This window comes from Berkeleyomyces rouxiae (assembly GCF_048999995.1).
Source record: "Berkeleyomyces rouxiae strain 22BRR77 chromosome Unknown BrBRR77_ptg000004l, whole genome shotgun sequence".
Taxonomy (NCBI): domain Eukaryota; kingdom Fungi; phylum Ascomycota; class Sordariomycetes; order Microascales; family Ceratocystidaceae; genus Berkeleyomyces; species Berkeleyomyces rouxiae.
This window is the reverse complement of record NW_027396494.1, coordinates 2794405-2810513: the sequence shown is the minus strand read 5'-3', so window position 1 is coordinate 2810513 and position 16109 is coordinate 2794405. Positions and strand designations below refer to the sequence as shown.

Genomic DNA, 16109 nt, shown 5'->3' with positions numbered 1-16109 from the left:
TCCGTCCTGATTCTATGAAGCTCGTGTTTTAAGAACGCGTAAATATCACGTTCAACAAAGCTCGGCGGTATCTCATTAAGAACGAAATCTTGAAATGTCCCCTTGGCAGCGCTGAAGCCAAGGCGGATGGGTAATTTAGGTCGGCTAATGATAACCCACTTCAGCTTGATGTATGAGTTCATAGTATTTGCGCACGAGAACAGATTGATGATGAGCTTCATGTCTTCATCATTGTCACACTCGTCAAGAGCATCAATGACAAACACAAGCAAGGGAGCTTTGCCAGACCCAGGAGAAACGTTGGCCAGTGGCTCCTTGATCAGCTTCTCAAACTGGTCTCTTGGGCTCTTTCTCACAATAGCTTTGTCAGCATCGATTTCTTTGCGTATGATTTGTGCGAAGTCCGGGTACTTCTCGCTGAGCTGAGTCGCGAGCGTCGAGAAGAATCTTGACAAGTTTCCGCGATCACCCTCACCTCTTCTAAAAAAGAAGGTTTCACCAAGCTGGCCACACTTTGCAAAGTCCTGGCAAATGATTCGGGAGATGTTAGACTTTCCCGTACCAGCCACGCCATTCAAACAAAAAAGAGACTTGAAAGAAGGGTCAGTTGCCCATGTTTTGATATCGTCCAGAAGCTCTGCCCGGGTCCCTGGCAGGCAGACAGCATTATTTCTTTCGTCGTGGGAGTTGAATGATGCTCCGTTTGCGGTGGCGAGGATACCAAGACCAATTTTGAGAAAGATATCCTAAAGAAGATTACTAAATTGAAGAATTTTTAGAGTTGGCTTGAGAAAATTGGGAGGAGCGCCTTACGTTTGGTGGACTTAGAGAATGTGAGCGATGGTTTCGTTGTATCCCTGAATGTCCTCGATAAATCCCTTCACCTCCTCACTCTGAAAAGGCCATTTTAGCGCACGAGTAAATGGTCTTTTCCATTTTCTGGTACGCTTAGGCTGAAGCTTCGGGACGAGTGCCTGGAGCTTGGTATCGCTTTGTTTGAGAACTTGATCTAGACTCTTAGACTTTGCAAGTTCGTGTCCCTCTGGCTTCTTCAACAAGTCTTGAACTTCTTCGGCGATATTTTTCAAAGCTTCGACTTCCTCCTGTAGCTGGCCGGTTTCAGCAGCGGACTTTTTGACAGTTTTGGTGTAATCTAAGCAAAGTGAGCCAAACTTGACAGCCAGCTCAACAACTGCAATGACAGAGGCAGCAACACCTAGTCCCTCCATTATGGAAACGGCAGAGATATCGGGGATATCGGGCTCTCGTCGAAAGTGGCGATATCAGGTTGAGGATGTGTTTCACGGGAATGAAATGATGAAGCTAAGCTCTTGTCGAGAATCAAGTCTTCTTCGATTTTCTTTGGGGAGGAAATGAATGGTGAACTGAGGGGGGATTAGAGAGAGTTTTGGAGAATCAGGCTCATCCCACTGTATGCGGGCGAAATGTATACTGCCCAACAGCCACATGATTGACTTCGCAAACAGCCATGGCACAACCTGGGGATATTTGTCTCCTTGGCGCAAGTATCAGCCCATTGAATGGCTGAAATGGAATCCGAGGCTGATGATGGAATTTTCAAGATCTCCAATACACGTGGAAGATTTTTCTTCTTGCTGTCCTCATTAGCTTCAAACAGAAGTTACACAAGTATTTGTATCACATAGAAAGGAGGCAAATGCTCCATTGAGCAGTTACACTATGGTTATCTAGGCTTGATTTGCAGTTTTCCCCATCTCTCTCCTTTGCTCTTCCATGGCAGTCGGGACTGCATCGAGCCTCGGCCATGTCATATATAATTTGTTATTATAATATGGTGAAAATGCAGCGAGCCAAGGCGCCTTTTGACGAGCCAGTTGGTGTCAAACTATCGCTGTAGGGTTCGCTACAAAGAGGTCAAGTTAGCCAGTTAACGTACAGCACAAAGGTCATGACAGCCCAGCGTATATAATGTAAGACATAAGCCTCACTAAGTAAGCAAGTTCAAAGGAACGTTCGTCTTTTTGACGCTGTGGTAATTTACACACTTCGACAACAATTCGCCCCTTGACCCTTTTAATTCTACATTTGAGCCTTGTATCAGCTCTAGTGTCTCTTGAGACCAACAGTTTTGTAGACAACATTTCCACACTATATAACTGGTTGTATTGAGTCTCAGTATATGATTAGCGAAGCTCCGGCTAATGCCGGGCTTCCGAGAGTTTTCCCTCGGCTGTATTTTGACGCGTTTCCTCTTGATCAACACACTCCTCGTCTGTCTGAGCCCAGGAGTTTTGTAGAGAGCACCATTTGTTTGTTTGTTTTCCTACCGGTTGCTTCTGACGTTTGTTCAACTTTCTTCCTTGCTTGCTGGCGTTTCTTTTCTTGGTGTTTTGAAGGTGGATCTTCGATTGAATAGGAGATTTCCTCAACTCAGCTATGAATTCGGGAATAGTTCGTTATTGGGCAGCGGGAAGAGTCAGGAATCTTGATCTTTGAGTCTTATACCACTTGGGATATAGACTGCGAAGACCAACGCATATCCAAGTAATTTGATCGGTCTCTGGAATTTCGAGGCCATTCGAGGCTATCTCTTTGAATGCCTGGTGGACTTTTTGAGAGTATTTGACAGGGTTCGAAATTGTGCAGGGATTCTCAAGTTCTCGGAGGGCGTGCCAGGCTAGTGTTTTATCATGGAAGCTTGGTCGTTTGAAATAGTTCCTGAGCTTGGATAGGACAGTGAATGCATCGATGGTATAGTCGCCTTCGAAGCGACCAGCGACGCGTTATCAGAGGGTTTGTTCGACGTAGAGAAATAGAACCTCCTTTGCTCTCAGTTTGAGGGATTTCTTAGTGTCCTCGGTCAAGCCTTCGACATCAGCAAGAGGCTTTTCGATCGCAAGCAGGAATTGTCCGGAGTTTGCCAGGATAACGAGTTGATTGCGCCATTGTTCGAACTCGCTATCTTCCCTGAAAATGGGAATAAGAACAAGAGGAGTCATGTCATATGGGACAATATCAGAACTCATATTTGAGAGGGTGGATAAGGAGGACTGAGAGAAGTGAGATTCAAAGGAGTTGATTTGAGGAGAAAGGTAATTCGTAGTAGAGGATAAGAGGAGTTTCAGAAGGGCTGATTCCGATGTTGTGATTGCGGAGGAAGAGGGCCAGGCTCATAACCTAATAGACTACGTTGTATGGAAGAGAAGAGAAGTGAATCGATTGATTGAGACTGAACGAGATACAGATCATCTTCTTGTTGTTCAACCTCAGTCAATCGATTTACTTCTCTTTTCTTCCATACAACATTGTCTATTAAATTTCATGGTCACTTTTTTTTTTATTCTGAGACATGTCGTTTGGCTGGGAGGCTTGTTTGGAATTTGTATAACTTGACTTGAATTGACTTGACTGAACTTAACGTGGCTAAGCCGTGCGAAGAGCATTGCATCGTACCGATGGTAGGACTCTTATTAACCGGTCTACTCGCGAGTGATTCTCGGCATGGGAGCCCTCTCGGCGCCGACCTTACCCTCTCTCAACTTGGATCCGTCTGTGTAGATCCAGAGGTCTGAGGGGGGAGAGGAGCGTACCAAAGCTAGGTGCGCCGCAGCTGCAGCCTTCTTGTCACCCTGCAAATGGGGGCGAGATGATGCAGGTGCGCCTGTGAAGGGGGCCGGGTAGTTTGTGGCCAAGTTGTGCGGGAGCAGCATCTTGAGCCTCCCTATTCTACCCCAGTTGGTGGCTGTTGTTCCCAGCGGGTGGTTCGGCTGCGCGAGGGTGGCCCTAAGTCCGGCCGAACCAAGGCGGTTGTCCAGGACAAAACTCATTGGTGGGAAACCAGACGCTAGATTGTAAATTGCACATGGGGTTGTGCAATATAGCGGGAGCGCCGCACGAAGACCTCGGCGGACTATGCGATCCAGGAGCCTTGTGGCCTCCAGTAACACCGGCTCAGCGGAGCATTGGGCGAGGTTAGGCGCCACCATGTGGCCGCAGCGTAGGACAGCTTGGCGACAACGCATGCGCGGACTGCCGTGAGGGCGCCCTTGATCGGAGCGCCTTTCCAACACACAGACAGAATCCGGATGCCGCGAATGGCCGGTGCCGTTCTCTGTGCCACGTCTCGGATGTGTGGCACGAAGGAGAGGTTTCGTGACCAGCGCACGCCGAGCCAGCGCAGGGTCCCGTGAGGGTCGACCGCCTCCAGCATAGAGCCGTCAGGGAGTCGCAGGCCTGGGTTTTGACCATGACGCTTGCGCGTCACGTGGAGTTCGGATTTGGCCAGGCCGAACGCCCGACTGGTGGGTGTGAGAGCCTTTATTTACCAGTCTACTCGCTTGCTTGATTGATTGATTCTTTATTAGCCTGTCTACCCGCAAGGGCATCACGGCCCGCCATAAGACGGACCGGAACTAAAAGCACAAGAAAGAAGAAGAAAAAAAGAAGCGGAGAAATAAAATATAAAAGAGGGGCAGCTGTATGTGTGAAAAGGTGGGGACGGGTTCAAACGGGGCAAATAATTTTCGCAGCTGATAGTTTGTGTAACAATGGCGCTACGACCGACCGCAAAAAGGAAATTTCCAGCTGACCTCACCGAGGTCCCACGGCAAGGAAAAAGGAAACCACGACTCGGCGGTGGATAAATCTCCGATACGGGGAATCGAACCCCGGCCTTCTCGGTGAGAGCGAGATATCCTAGCCCCTAGACCATATCGGATAAGCTGTTTTTGATGGAGGACGGTCATTTTATCACCGTTTAAGAAGCATTGTAGAAAAAAGTGGTTAGTATAAAAATGCGTCGTGTGATCTTAGTGATTTTGGTAGACGATAAATATAGTCAAGTCAAGTGGTTAGTATAAGACGTGAAACATCGTCAAGTCAAGTCAGAAACTGGGCGACGTTGAAGCGAGGTAGACGTTAAAGATGCATTTTGCATGATGAATTCAATGAGATGAGCGAAAGTTCGAATGTGTCCGGCGTGGTAGCTCAAGATACAGTGAAGACAGACACACAGTGTTCAATGGTTACATGAAGACATTAAGTTATAAAAAAAGAAAGACATGGACCACATGCAAATAAGAAAACAGAGAGAAAAAGAACATGCTAAAAGAAAGAAAGAACTTAATAGAAAGAAATGAAAATGACTTATTAACACGAGAACAAAAGAAAAACACGGATATCAACTTGAAATTCAGAATCAGGTCAGGAAAAGAAGAAGGGAAAAAAAAAAGAAAAAAAAAACCAACAAATTTAGAGCAAATGACAAAAGAAAAACGGGAAAAAAAAGAGAAAGGTACTAGAAAAGAAAAAGAGAGGATGAAACGAAAAGGTGAGCGTTCTTGGTGGCAATCTGGACGCAATAGAGAAAATGAACTAGGTCAGACAAAAAAAGAGTAACAAAAGAAAAACAACACATGGATCCAAATCAAGTCACGGAGTAAGCATAAGGAGCAGACCACACGAAAGAAGAAAAAAAGGACGGGAAAAAAAAGAACCTCCCCTCCTTCAAACACACTACTCAGTCCTCGAAGAAATCATCGTCATCATCAAACCCATTAATCTGCGCGTCCGGGTCATACGCATGCGCCTTCATCATCGGCGGCGTGCGCAGCTCGCGCGGCGGCGAAGCCGCTCCGCTGGCCATGGGGATGCCGCCAACCGCTGACGAAATGCTGTCGGCGTGCGAGATGCCGCGCGTGCGCGACACGTCTAATTGCTGTGGCTGGCGCGCACCATGCGTCCCCGACGTCAGACGTCGCCCGGTCGCAGAGAACGCCGTCGGCTGCGGGTCGGTGTCGTCGGCCAGCGAGAAGCTGGCGGCTGAGAGCGGGGGGGCGCGTGAGGTGCTAGACGAGATCATGTTGGTGTTGTTGGTGCTGCTGCTGGAAATCACGCGCGAGCTGGTGCCCGGCGGCGTGAGGAGGCCGCTGAGGTTGCTGGACGCGGCGCCCGGGGTAGCAGTAGATTCGGGATGGGCGGCGGTCGTGGGCGTTGTGGCAGTAGAGGTCGCGGCAGAAGGCGCGGCACTGCTCTTGGTCAGCGGGGCGGTGGATGCTGAGCCTACAAGCGAAGTGGTCGCGGACGATCTGATGCTTGCAAAGGCCGGCTGCCCCTTGCGCCAATTACCCCAGGCCGCGGCGAGGGGGCCGACAGCTTGGGCAACACGGGGCGTGGCGGCGTCGGTGAAAGTCTTTGCCAGACGCGGCAACTTGATGGCAGAACCTCCGTTCATGGCGCGCTCGCGCTCCTGCTCCTCCATCTGCAGGTTGGCCTTTAGGCGGATAGCAGCATCTTTGACACGCTCGCGGTCGAACGAATCAGCAGACAGCGCGGCAATAACGTCCTGCAGGTCGGCATGGCGCACAGCAAGCAGCTCACGCAGCCAGACAATCTCGTCATCACGCTTGGTGATCTTGGCCTCCATGTCAGGGTCCAGATCAGCCGTTGCTTCCTCGAGCTCCTCGATGCGGTGTTCACGTGCCTGCAGCTGCTCCTGAAGCACCATGATTGACTCGCGCAATGCTTGGGGCGAGATCTTTTCGGGGAGTTCAGTGAGCCCGCGAGAAGCAGCACTTGTGGGTCCAGCAGTCGAAGACGTGCTGTTGCGAGTGGCCTGTTGAGCCGCAGCTACTGCAGCTTGCTTAGCAATCTCCAGCTTGTCCTCAAGATGGATCATGCGATCCTGAAGATGCTCTGTCTTGGACGTCGACAGGCTCAAACGCTCTAGCAAGAGTTGCTCACGGGTCTGCGCCTCGTCCGTCACCAGAGATAGTTTGTGCTGGTATCTCGTGTGTAGATCTTCCATTTCATTGGTGTACTTGTCGGTCAACTCCTTGATAGCACGGTCTTTGGTCTCGTTGGCATCCTCAACCATCATCTCAGTGCGGGCCTTGGAAGAGTCGGCATCCAATTTGACGTTGTCAAGCTCAAGGCGTAGGGCAGCAATGTGTTCTTCCAACTCAACCCGTGCAACATTGACTTGGTTGTTGGCCTCATCCACCTGGCTCTGCATTGAGAAACGCGTACGCTGAACCTCGTTGGCACCAGACTCACGCGCCTCCTCAAACTCAAGACGGTAGCGCATGACTGCCTGCTGTAGCTCGTGGTTTTCGCCACGCATCTTGACGAGCAGCTCTTCCAGCTGTTTGTTTTCGTTCATGGCGCGCATACCCTGGCGTTCAATGCCCTCCAGACGCTCCAGCTCCTTCTCGAGACGCTCACGCGTGCAGGCCTCGGCCTGGAGCTTGGCATCCAAAACATCTTGACGAGCCAGGAGAGCCTGCTCATGGCGCATGCGCCGAGCATTTTCCTCGGTAAACTGGTGAGAAGCGCTAGTCATGTCCTCTTGAAGAGAGATGAACTTGTTTCTCCAGTTCTCCCGAATACGCTCATTCTCCTCTAGTTGCATGCCAAGGGTAGCTAGAACCTTCTGCAGTTGCTTAACCTCCTCGTGGGACTCCAGAGCCTGGCTCTCATATCGCTCCGCAAGTACATTCTTCGCCTCAGCTTCAGATTGCCACTTTTGGGCATCCTTGCGTGCTGCCTCGAGTCCGGACTCCAGGGTAGAAAGACGAGAGGAATCAACGGACTTGGCCTGTGATGTGTTTTCGTTGGCAGCCTCGAGTAATGTCATGCGCCTGCTAGCCTTGTTGAGCTCCTGCTCAAGGGACCGGATCTTGTGGCTCTGCTCGTCAGTAAGATGCTGTAGTCTAGCCTCTTCCTTGGATGAGACGCGCAGTAGACGCTGGCTTTCAGCTGCCTCGTCTTGCGCTGCATGCCGAAGATCAACCTGCTCAGCAACACGTTCCTCTTCGTGACGCAGCTTCGTCTCCAGATTAGCATATCTAGAGTCCATGCTAGCCCGCTGGGCAACTTCATTGTTCAGGCGGCTCTCAACAGACTGGAGGTTGCGTTCCAACTCTGCGGCACGGTCCTCGGCAGCACGGCGATCATTAATCTCTTTATGCACCCGAGATTCTTCCAAGTGCAGACGCTGCTCGAGATCCAGAATCCGAGCCTGCATTTCCTCAGTCTTGGACGGAATCTCGTCGTTGAGAAGTGCCGCACGGGGAGGGGAAGCAATGTGTGCCTTGATATCCTCAATAGCCTGGGCCAGAACATTGTTATCATTGGAGTTGGTCATCAAGTTAGTGTGCTGAGAAATGGCCTCTGCAACAGCGCTACGGATCAGCTCCATTCGCTTCTCCTTTCTTGGGCTGACCGGGCAAACAGGCATAGGCTCATCATCCTCGTCGTCAGCATCGCTAAGCTGAATGTCATCAGACAGGTTGCGGCTACGGCGTTCGCGGCCGCTAAAGAGAGAATCTTGAATGGTTTCCAGGGCTTTCTCAAGGGGCTGGAGGCGGGCAGCCAGGACTTCATCGACCAACTGGTTGACGCGGCCATCAAAGAACGTAGCGCGAGGGCCAAGCTTGCCCTCGTCGTCTCCGGTGAACGTGCCATCCCAGTCACTAGGGGCCTCGCTATGGTTGCGGTTTCTATTCAGGCGGTGGATAGGGCCGGCAAAGAAAGAGCCGCTACGGGGAGTACCCATGAAAGCATTCTCTCCAACATTGTCACCCGAGTAGTCCACAAATTGCTTGTGACGTGCAGGGCTCAGGCTACCACTGTGGTAAAAGTCATCTTGCTCAGGAGAATTCTCAAAGGCAAAGGTACCAGCAACTGCTGCAATGGAAACTTGACGGTTGGGGCCAGACTGGTGTGAGCCGGAAATGGTCTTGTGCACGCCCATGTTGGGGTCCTTGTTCATGGCGAGCATGATGTCATTAATTTCCTCGAATGTTGGCGTGTGAGACTCGTCGCTCTCGTTGGTAGCGCCAGGTGAGGCATTTTCCTGAAGCTGTGTATCAACAAGTTCATCTTCCTCAAGCTCATCACCAGAGACTCCGTCGTTCTCGAGATTGGAGGGGGCAACGTCACGGGTAGGCGAAGGTGAAGCAAAGCGAGAGGCCTTGAGACCACGTGGAGGCGAGGCGAAGCGAGAGCTCATCAAGCCACGAGGAGGAGGCAGCGTAGGGGTATCGAGGCGGCGGGAATTGTTCGTGGAGGGTGCATTTTCGGAAACAGTAGTCTTTTTCTCGAGGACCTGGGGAACAAAGGTTTCTGGGGTGGGAGTAGTTTCAAGCTCTTCAGGTTGAGATCCAGACTGTGCAGCTAGTTCCTCTTCCTTGACAAGCTCATCAAGCTCGGCAGCAACATCAACATCATGAATGTCAGCTTCAGATTCCGCCTCGGGCTCAGTGTGGTAGGCAGCAGCACCGGGAACGAATACTTTAGCAGTGACAGACAACGACTTCTTGTGACCAGGCTTCTGCGCCAATGTAGTAGGCGCGGGCGCAGGAGTCCAATTATCGCCAAAGGGACGGGCTTGACTGAAATTGAGCATCTCTTGCTTAGATTCAAGCTCGAATGGAGCCCAGTTAGCCGCGCGCTGGCCAATTGACTCGGCCGATGGACTGTTGGCGCTGCTGGGCTTTGTGTCCGTGGGCTCAGACTGGACAGCAGAGCTTAGGTTCACTGAAGTATCTACAACAGGAGTGGCAACCTCATCATCAGCAGCCGTGTCGGACTGTATTTCACCTTCCTCAAGCTCGCCATTATTAAACCCAAAGTTGCCAGGGGCCTCTTGGGGTTCGGCAAAGAGGGGCTGAGCATCTTCATCGTCAGTGTTACGGCCGAATCCAAAAGCCCTAGCACGCTTGGCCCGGGCATGGTTGGTGGGGCGGCCCTCAGCATCTTCATCACACGAAGCCTCCTCAGTATTTTTGTCGCTGGGGACAACGATGGGAATAGCCTTGGACTTGTTCGTGAGGTTCTCTACTTCAGGGATCTCCACATTTCCGAACATCGAACTAACGTATGCCTCACTTTGGGCTTGGGTAGACGGAGTAAAGGCCGGAGCATTGGGTCGGAAGCTGGAAAAGCTGAATTCACTCTGTCCAGGGGAAAATGTGGCTGCCGAGGCACTAATCTTGGTCGAAGGAGGCGTAGCGTTGACAGCAGTAGAGGGGCCTTGGAACGGCTCAAAGGTAGATGACGAAGCACTAGCACCAAAGTTGAAGCTGCTAGGCGTGAAGTTGCTAGCGGGGTTGAACTTGAAGACGGGCGCGTCAGCGTTGAGCCCGGACATGGATGCCTTGCTGCCATGGCTTGACTGGCGCACGCTGCGGTTACCCGAAGTGACATCCTGCCACGGGTTGCTGACAGTAGAGAATGTATGCTGGTGGGCGGTCACATGCTTGGTGAAGTCAAAGCCGATATCAGGAGTCTCACTAACACTCTGGTCAGTTGGAACCTCGGCAAACTCATTGATGGTCTGCTGGGGCTCAACTTGTGTCATGGAGCGCAGCTGGTTGGCTAAGCTATTGGAGTCATCAGAGCCTTCAGTGACCTTGTCACCCATATAGAAGTTGTTGGCGAGAGAATGGCCACGGCTGTGTGGACGCGGGTGGTGCAGCACAGTGTTGCTAGCTGCAAATTGTGTTGTTGGCAGAGCTGCAAACTGGACTGAAGATTGTTGGCGCGTGTGAGCAGGTTGCGGGGCAAAAGTGGTCGTAGACTGTGGTAAGCTGTTAACGACATCATCGTTGTTGGGGTTGTAATCAGCATGCTCAAAGTCTTTCTCCAGCTGTTTTTCGAGGTGGTACTGCTGATCTTCAATCGCGTTTTGTTGATCCTGCGGTTGGCTTTGTTGAATTTCCTCCTGTTGGGTAGACAGATCGGTATCAAGATTTTGAACGGGCTCCACAACAGTGTTATTCTGTTGGACTTGCTCTTCTTCTTCCTCTTCCTCGTGCACAATCTCTTGCATCATGGGTGTCCTACGAGGAGGCATGGGCTGGTAAGGCTGTGACATCATAGGGTACTGCATGGACTGGTGGCGTTGGTGCATATTCATAGCCGGGCTACCAGTAGGCTGGAACGGAGAGCTTGGCGACATGGCACCCGGATATCCCATGGGGGATTCGGCACGGTGGAGCCCATGCATCATCATGTTTTGCTGTGCCCAGTTGGGTGAAGGCTGGTTCATCTGGAAAGGAGAGTGGGAAGGGATGGAAATTGACTGCCGAGCGTTGTATTTCGCAGGATGTCCACCCATGGAAACCGGAGTCGGGACAGAGTTGATGCCGGGGCTCTGGTTCATTCCCGCACGATTGAATTGCGCAGGAAAGATGAAACTGCCAGCAGAAGATGTCGGAATCGGTGGAGAGTAGACCTGTCCAGGGTGCTGCATTGTGGAAATGCGGCGATGGGTCATGAGCGAGGGAGCCGGAGAAGGCGTGGCGGGGATTGGCACTTCGGCAGCGGTAAGTACACCGAGAGCGCGAAGCTTTGCTTCTTGTAGGTCGGCAGTATACTTGGCCCATGCTATGAACGGTGTTAGTTAGTATGGCGCGAAATCCTCAGCGGGATATTGTAGGGCCATGCTTGAAACAGGCCCAGGAATTGTGTGTTCAAAAATGGCTTACCGTCAAGATCAGGGAGCACAACTTTGTACTTGTTTTTCCGCTCAATTGCAATGTCTTCAGAGCTGGGCCAATCGATGCGACTTTGGGCAGCATCTTCAAGAGCGTGGCCAATGATGGGAGTTTCAAGACTCCATCCAGCAGTCTGGTATCCAAGATTCTCCCATTCTCTGTATAGTTGGTCAACTTGCTCGGCAGACAGAGGCATATTGCCGTCTAGGCCTCTCCTGTCCTCCCGGGGGAGACAGAACAGGATGCACTTTCCCTTCCATGGGATCTTCTTGCGGACTCTTGCAGGGATCTGTTCTTTGGATGATGTTCTCCGGACATCGGCGGGGGCAATGGGGGGCTGAGCGGCAGACGCGGGCTCGGAGACTTCCTGGTCGGTGCTGGAAGAAGCGGCCAGAGGGGGAGGAGGAGGAAGAGGCTTTTCAGTGGCAGCCGAGGGCCCGTGGGTGGCATCAGAATCGGCCGTCATGGTGGTGGGTTTGTAAGAGTGTGAAGCAGCGCGAAGAGTTTCCAGGCTGGAGCGTTTGGATTCGTTGGCGAGAAAGCGAGAGAGCGATCTCCTGGTGGGTTTGGGGGAGTTGGAGGCACCAGCCCTTTTTCCAAGGCTTAGATTCCAGGGAGTAATGCCGCCAGAAAAGGAGCTCCTCAATGAAGAGTGCCCACTGATGGTTGCAGTGCCGGAATCGTTGGCGTCGTTGTCGCTGAGCCAGAGATAGTTTTCAGCCGAGTCGTTGGCGTCGGTGTGTTGGCGGATCCAGTCCTCGGTGAGGCCGCGGGCTGGGCGGCGGGCTCTATTGGCAAGGACAGATGCGGAGGCCGAGGGCAGAATCGCCGAGGTGTCGACGAGGGCGCGGGGGTGGTCGGGCGGCGGACGCAGAAAGGGAGTCGGCAGATCGAGGCGGTGGATGGGCTCGTCTTCCGATGACTCTGAGAGGTCGGAGTCGTTTTCAGAGAGGGCCTGGAGGCGGAGTTTCTCACGGTCGGAGTCGGGGTAGGGAGAGCCCCAGCTGGTGATGGCAAAGTCGCGCGGGCTGTTATCGACGCGGTCGCTGGAGGTGCTGCTGGGGGGCGGTCTCGGGGAAGATGCAGGCGGAGGAGTGCGCAAGATGTCCCGGACGCGATCGGACAGCACGGGCGCAGGCAGAGAGGGGAGAATGGGCGAAGACGAGCCGTCTTCTCCGTCTGCCGTCGACGTGGCTGAAAGAGCGGGCGAGGATGGGCCGGAGGTGGCAGCGACAGCAGCGGCAGGAGAAGCAGAAGCGGGCAAGGAAAAGGAGCTGTCCTGTGCAGCTGCACTAGGAGGAAGCGACAAGGCGAGATGCTGGGAAGACACCGTCGTGAGAGCTCTATATTGAGACAAAGGGAAAGGGAGGCTTGTTAGCAGCGGCAGCGATGCAAGCGCCCGAGGGCCACTGGCATGGAAGACGAAGGCAAATTCCAGCGGGCTCTGGCGCTCTTCTGCTTGCGGGGAGCGAGCGTCGACTTACGGCTGGAGATCAGCGCAGACGAAGATCAAGTCGTCTGCAACCGAGTCTCAATTGGAGCTGTGGTGATGCTGGGGCAATGGTAGGCTGAGTCGTTTTAGAATTAGGACTGAGGCCAAGGTCGGTCGGGGGGAGGGCCAAATGGAGATGGATGGACGGATGATGACTATCGACAGTTATAGACAGATGGACAATTAGACAAAAGAGACGGTCACGGTCGGTGGAAGATAAAGATGCCGGGGTGAAATGAAATGAGGGGACTAGAAACGAAGAGACAAAATAAAAAAGAACAGACAATAATAATAACAAAAAAGCCACTGAACGACTGCAGCATGCACGCGCAGGACGAGACGAGACTCACGGGCTCGGTGAGAATTGAAGAAGCACGCGGGCGGGCGAGACGAGAGGGCAGTAGGGCAGGGCACAACACAATGGCGGACGAGGAAAATAGAAGAAAAAGAAGGAAGAAAAGAAGCGAAAAAAGGGGGCGGACAGGGGGAGAATGGATGAATTAGCTGTGCAGGAAGTTCAGTGGTGGTGGACTTGGGGATTCTGCTTAATTAAGGCCTGTGTCTGCATAACTTTGTACATGGCATAGTTGGTTAATTATAATAACCAGTTCTGTATTGCAGCGCTGCAGCTATTCTCATCCTCTGTTCCCATCCTCTATTCTCGTGCTGTTGGTACTGTGTCCCTCCCTCCACTCCAGCTCAAAAGAAATCCAGGCTCGTCCTTTTCTGCTCCCTTCCGTTCACATGCACAATCCCCATCGGCTGAATGGCTCGCTCGCGCCTTTCCAGTTAGCCTCGCTCTGCTCGCTGCTATTGTATGTACGAGTATAACAACAGGGACGCCCCAAAGGGAGCGAAGCATTGATGGAGCTGCAGCTAGAGCTCCCCAATCCCAATACTTGGCCCGATAATAATATCCGACGTCTATCGGGTCCTGACAGGGTTAGGGTCTGATGCTGAACAATGTCCCATCTGCCAGCTGCCAGCACATGGTAGACAGCGCCGCGGCTTGTCTTGTCTGCCCATTTCTCTAGCCTATTCCGAAGCCCATGGCATTGTGTCCTGTCAGCTTACACGGCGCTTGCCAACGACGACGACAACGTTTCTTTGAGTGTCTTTGAATATAAGTGTGGCTCCATACATGGCCAACTATAACCAACTATAGTTACATGTGGGTGGATATTGCCAGCTCCGGGGCTGTTCCTTGCAGGTGAAAGAAAGCCCAGATCCGTGCTCCTCTCCTCTTCTCTTCTCCTCTCAAAGGAGATTCCTTGCCTCTCTCTGCTCTGCCCTCGAAATTAAGGGTCCATGCCAGTCTAACCTAACCCCACACATATTCATGCTGCCGCCCGGCACTTCCCCTCTGCTGCTGCCCAATCCAGTCCCCAAGCTCCCTCCTCTGCTTCTCTCCCTTTGACTCGTAGTCTTTGGTCCTAATAGAAGTGTAGATAGATGGTCTTAGCTTGACCTGGCCCCCCGTCTTTTACTGCCGCCCTCAATTCCCCGCCTGCCCTACAACTCGCAGAAGATATCCAACTCTGGCGTAGACGTAACCAACGCCAACTGGCCATCGCCATCTGAGAAGGTGGTCACTGCTGCTTGGCTGACAGTTGTCTTGCACTCGTCTGGACCCAAGAAGAAAAAAGAGAGAGAATACATCGTTAGCTTCAGTGCCACTCGCATTGACAGTAGCCACAGGAAACTCACTGTTCTGCGAATCGCAGTCACCCACGGTAAACGACGCTCCGCCCGAGTTGGCGATCGTCGCGCATTTGTTCTTTTGGTTATCGCAAGAACGGCCGGCGGCAGTGGCAAAGTCGGGCTGGATGGTGTTAGAGAGACCGGGCCGGGAAAGGGAGAAGGGGAGTATCCAACTCACAAAGGTATCGCCGTTGACTTCGTATGGCCGTGAGGAGTCGCTAGATTTGGTGATCTGATGAGATTGAGTGTTAGCCCCAGAGCCGAGATTCAACCAATCATATAAACAAACACAACCACAAGAACAGAATGCGGAAACACACAGGCACACAGGCACACCTATTCGGTCCATGCATGTCATATCCTCTCCCTCCTCCGTTCAACCTACCGGATCTGCCTCCGCTCCTCCCAATGCGCCCGTAAAGGTCTGCAGATTCTCGCTATCACGCGGCAGCAATCCAAATGTCCATCCGGCATTCAGCTCGTCCTTGAGTTGGATGGCATGCGCCGGCGCTGGGCCAGCACCAAGTAGTGCCGCGAGCCCAAGCACCAGAGAAAGCAGCGGGCGCGTCGCTGGAGAGGAGAGGCAGCGCATGGCGGGGGTAGTCTGTGTATCTGTGCCTGGTGGGGGTTGAGCGAGTTGTCGGGATGTTGTTGACAGTCGAGGCCGTTTTTTACAAGCCAAAGAGAAACAGGAATGAATATAAGATGGTGGTTGAATATCAGCTAAACTCGCTCTCCGATCTAGACTTCATCATGTGAAGCCCCTGAAACCTCCTCTTGCATGATGCGTACTAGTCCAAACTAACCCTAATAACAACAACCCTGTCTCTGAAACAATACCAGCGCGAAAGTAACGGGCGATTTGACAGTGGACCGACTTGACTGCCTGAAAATAAAATACCGTAGGGATCAAACAGGTGGACAGAGTCATACAAAGCAAACACAGACACATGTGATTCGGATCGAGACAAATCGTGTGACCGGATCTTATCAAGTAGTTACATATATAAATAGTGTAGAAATGTACAATCATCGAGAATGTACGCGTGATATGAGGGTGAGTCTTTGGAAGAAAGACCTGAAAAAAAAAACACCAAGTTCCAGACCAAAAAGAAAAAGCAAAAAAAGCCCAAAGCACCCGTCCATTTCCCGATAAATAAATGAAAAAAAAAGAGACAAAGATCAAACAAACAAATCCGAACATCAGCTGGAACCGTGAGCGGTGGTGGTGGTGGTGGTCAAAGGCTCTGTAAAGAGCGGCCTGCTCTAAAGGAGTGTAATATATCTGAAAAACGAAGAACGCAGTAGAGAATGTGTGTATAAGAGAAAAAAGACAGCAGGAAACATGGAGTGAGGGCTAAGCAATATAGGCTTCTTTTTTTAGGGAGTGGAGGGGACAGTATTAGTATGTATCTGGGTATCAAGGACCAATAACA

General features: G+C 51.9%; 4 protein-coding genes across 4 annotated transcripts; all 4 read right to left on the bottom strand.

Annotated features, from left to right (window-relative positions):
- Positions 1–824: 824 nt before the first annotated feature.
- Positions 825–1229, bottom strand: BROUX77_005031 (uncharacterized protein; the record flags this gene model as incomplete). Its single annotated transcript, XM_073749860.1, has 1 exon — positions 825–1229. The coding sequence occupies one exon, from the start codon at positions 1227–1229 to the stop codon at positions 825–827; it is 405 nt and encodes a 134-aa protein (XP_073605488.1).
- A 2232-nt stretch (positions 1230–3461) lies between these two features.
- BROUX77_005030 (uncharacterized protein) lies at positions 3462–3968 on the bottom strand (the record flags this gene model as incomplete). The annotated part of the gene is made up of 1 exon (XM_073749859.1): positions 3462–3968. One exon carries the CDS (start codon positions 3966–3968, stop codon positions 3462–3464), a length of 507 nt encoding a protein of 168 aa, XP_073605487.1.
- A 1532-nt stretch (positions 3969–5500) lies between these two features.
- Positions 5501–13295, bottom strand: BROUX77_005029 (uncharacterized protein; the record flags this gene model as incomplete). Its single annotated transcript, XM_073749858.1, has 3 exons — positions 5501–11370; positions 11472–12823; positions 13285–13295. The coding sequence occupies 3 exons, from the start codon at positions 13293–13295 to the stop codon at positions 5501–5503; spliced, it is 7233 nt and encodes a 2410-aa protein (XP_073605486.1).
- A 1189-nt stretch (positions 13296–14484) lies between these two features.
- On the bottom strand, positions 14485–15265 carry BROUX77_005028 (uncharacterized protein; the record flags this gene model as incomplete). Its single annotated transcript, XM_073749857.1, has 4 exons — positions 14485–14597; positions 14680–14794; positions 14852–14905; positions 15059–15265. The coding sequence occupies 4 exons, from the start codon at positions 15263–15265 to the stop codon at positions 14485–14487; spliced, it is 489 nt and encodes a 162-aa protein (XP_073605485.1).
- Between the last annotated feature and the right edge of the window lie 844 nt (positions 15266–16109).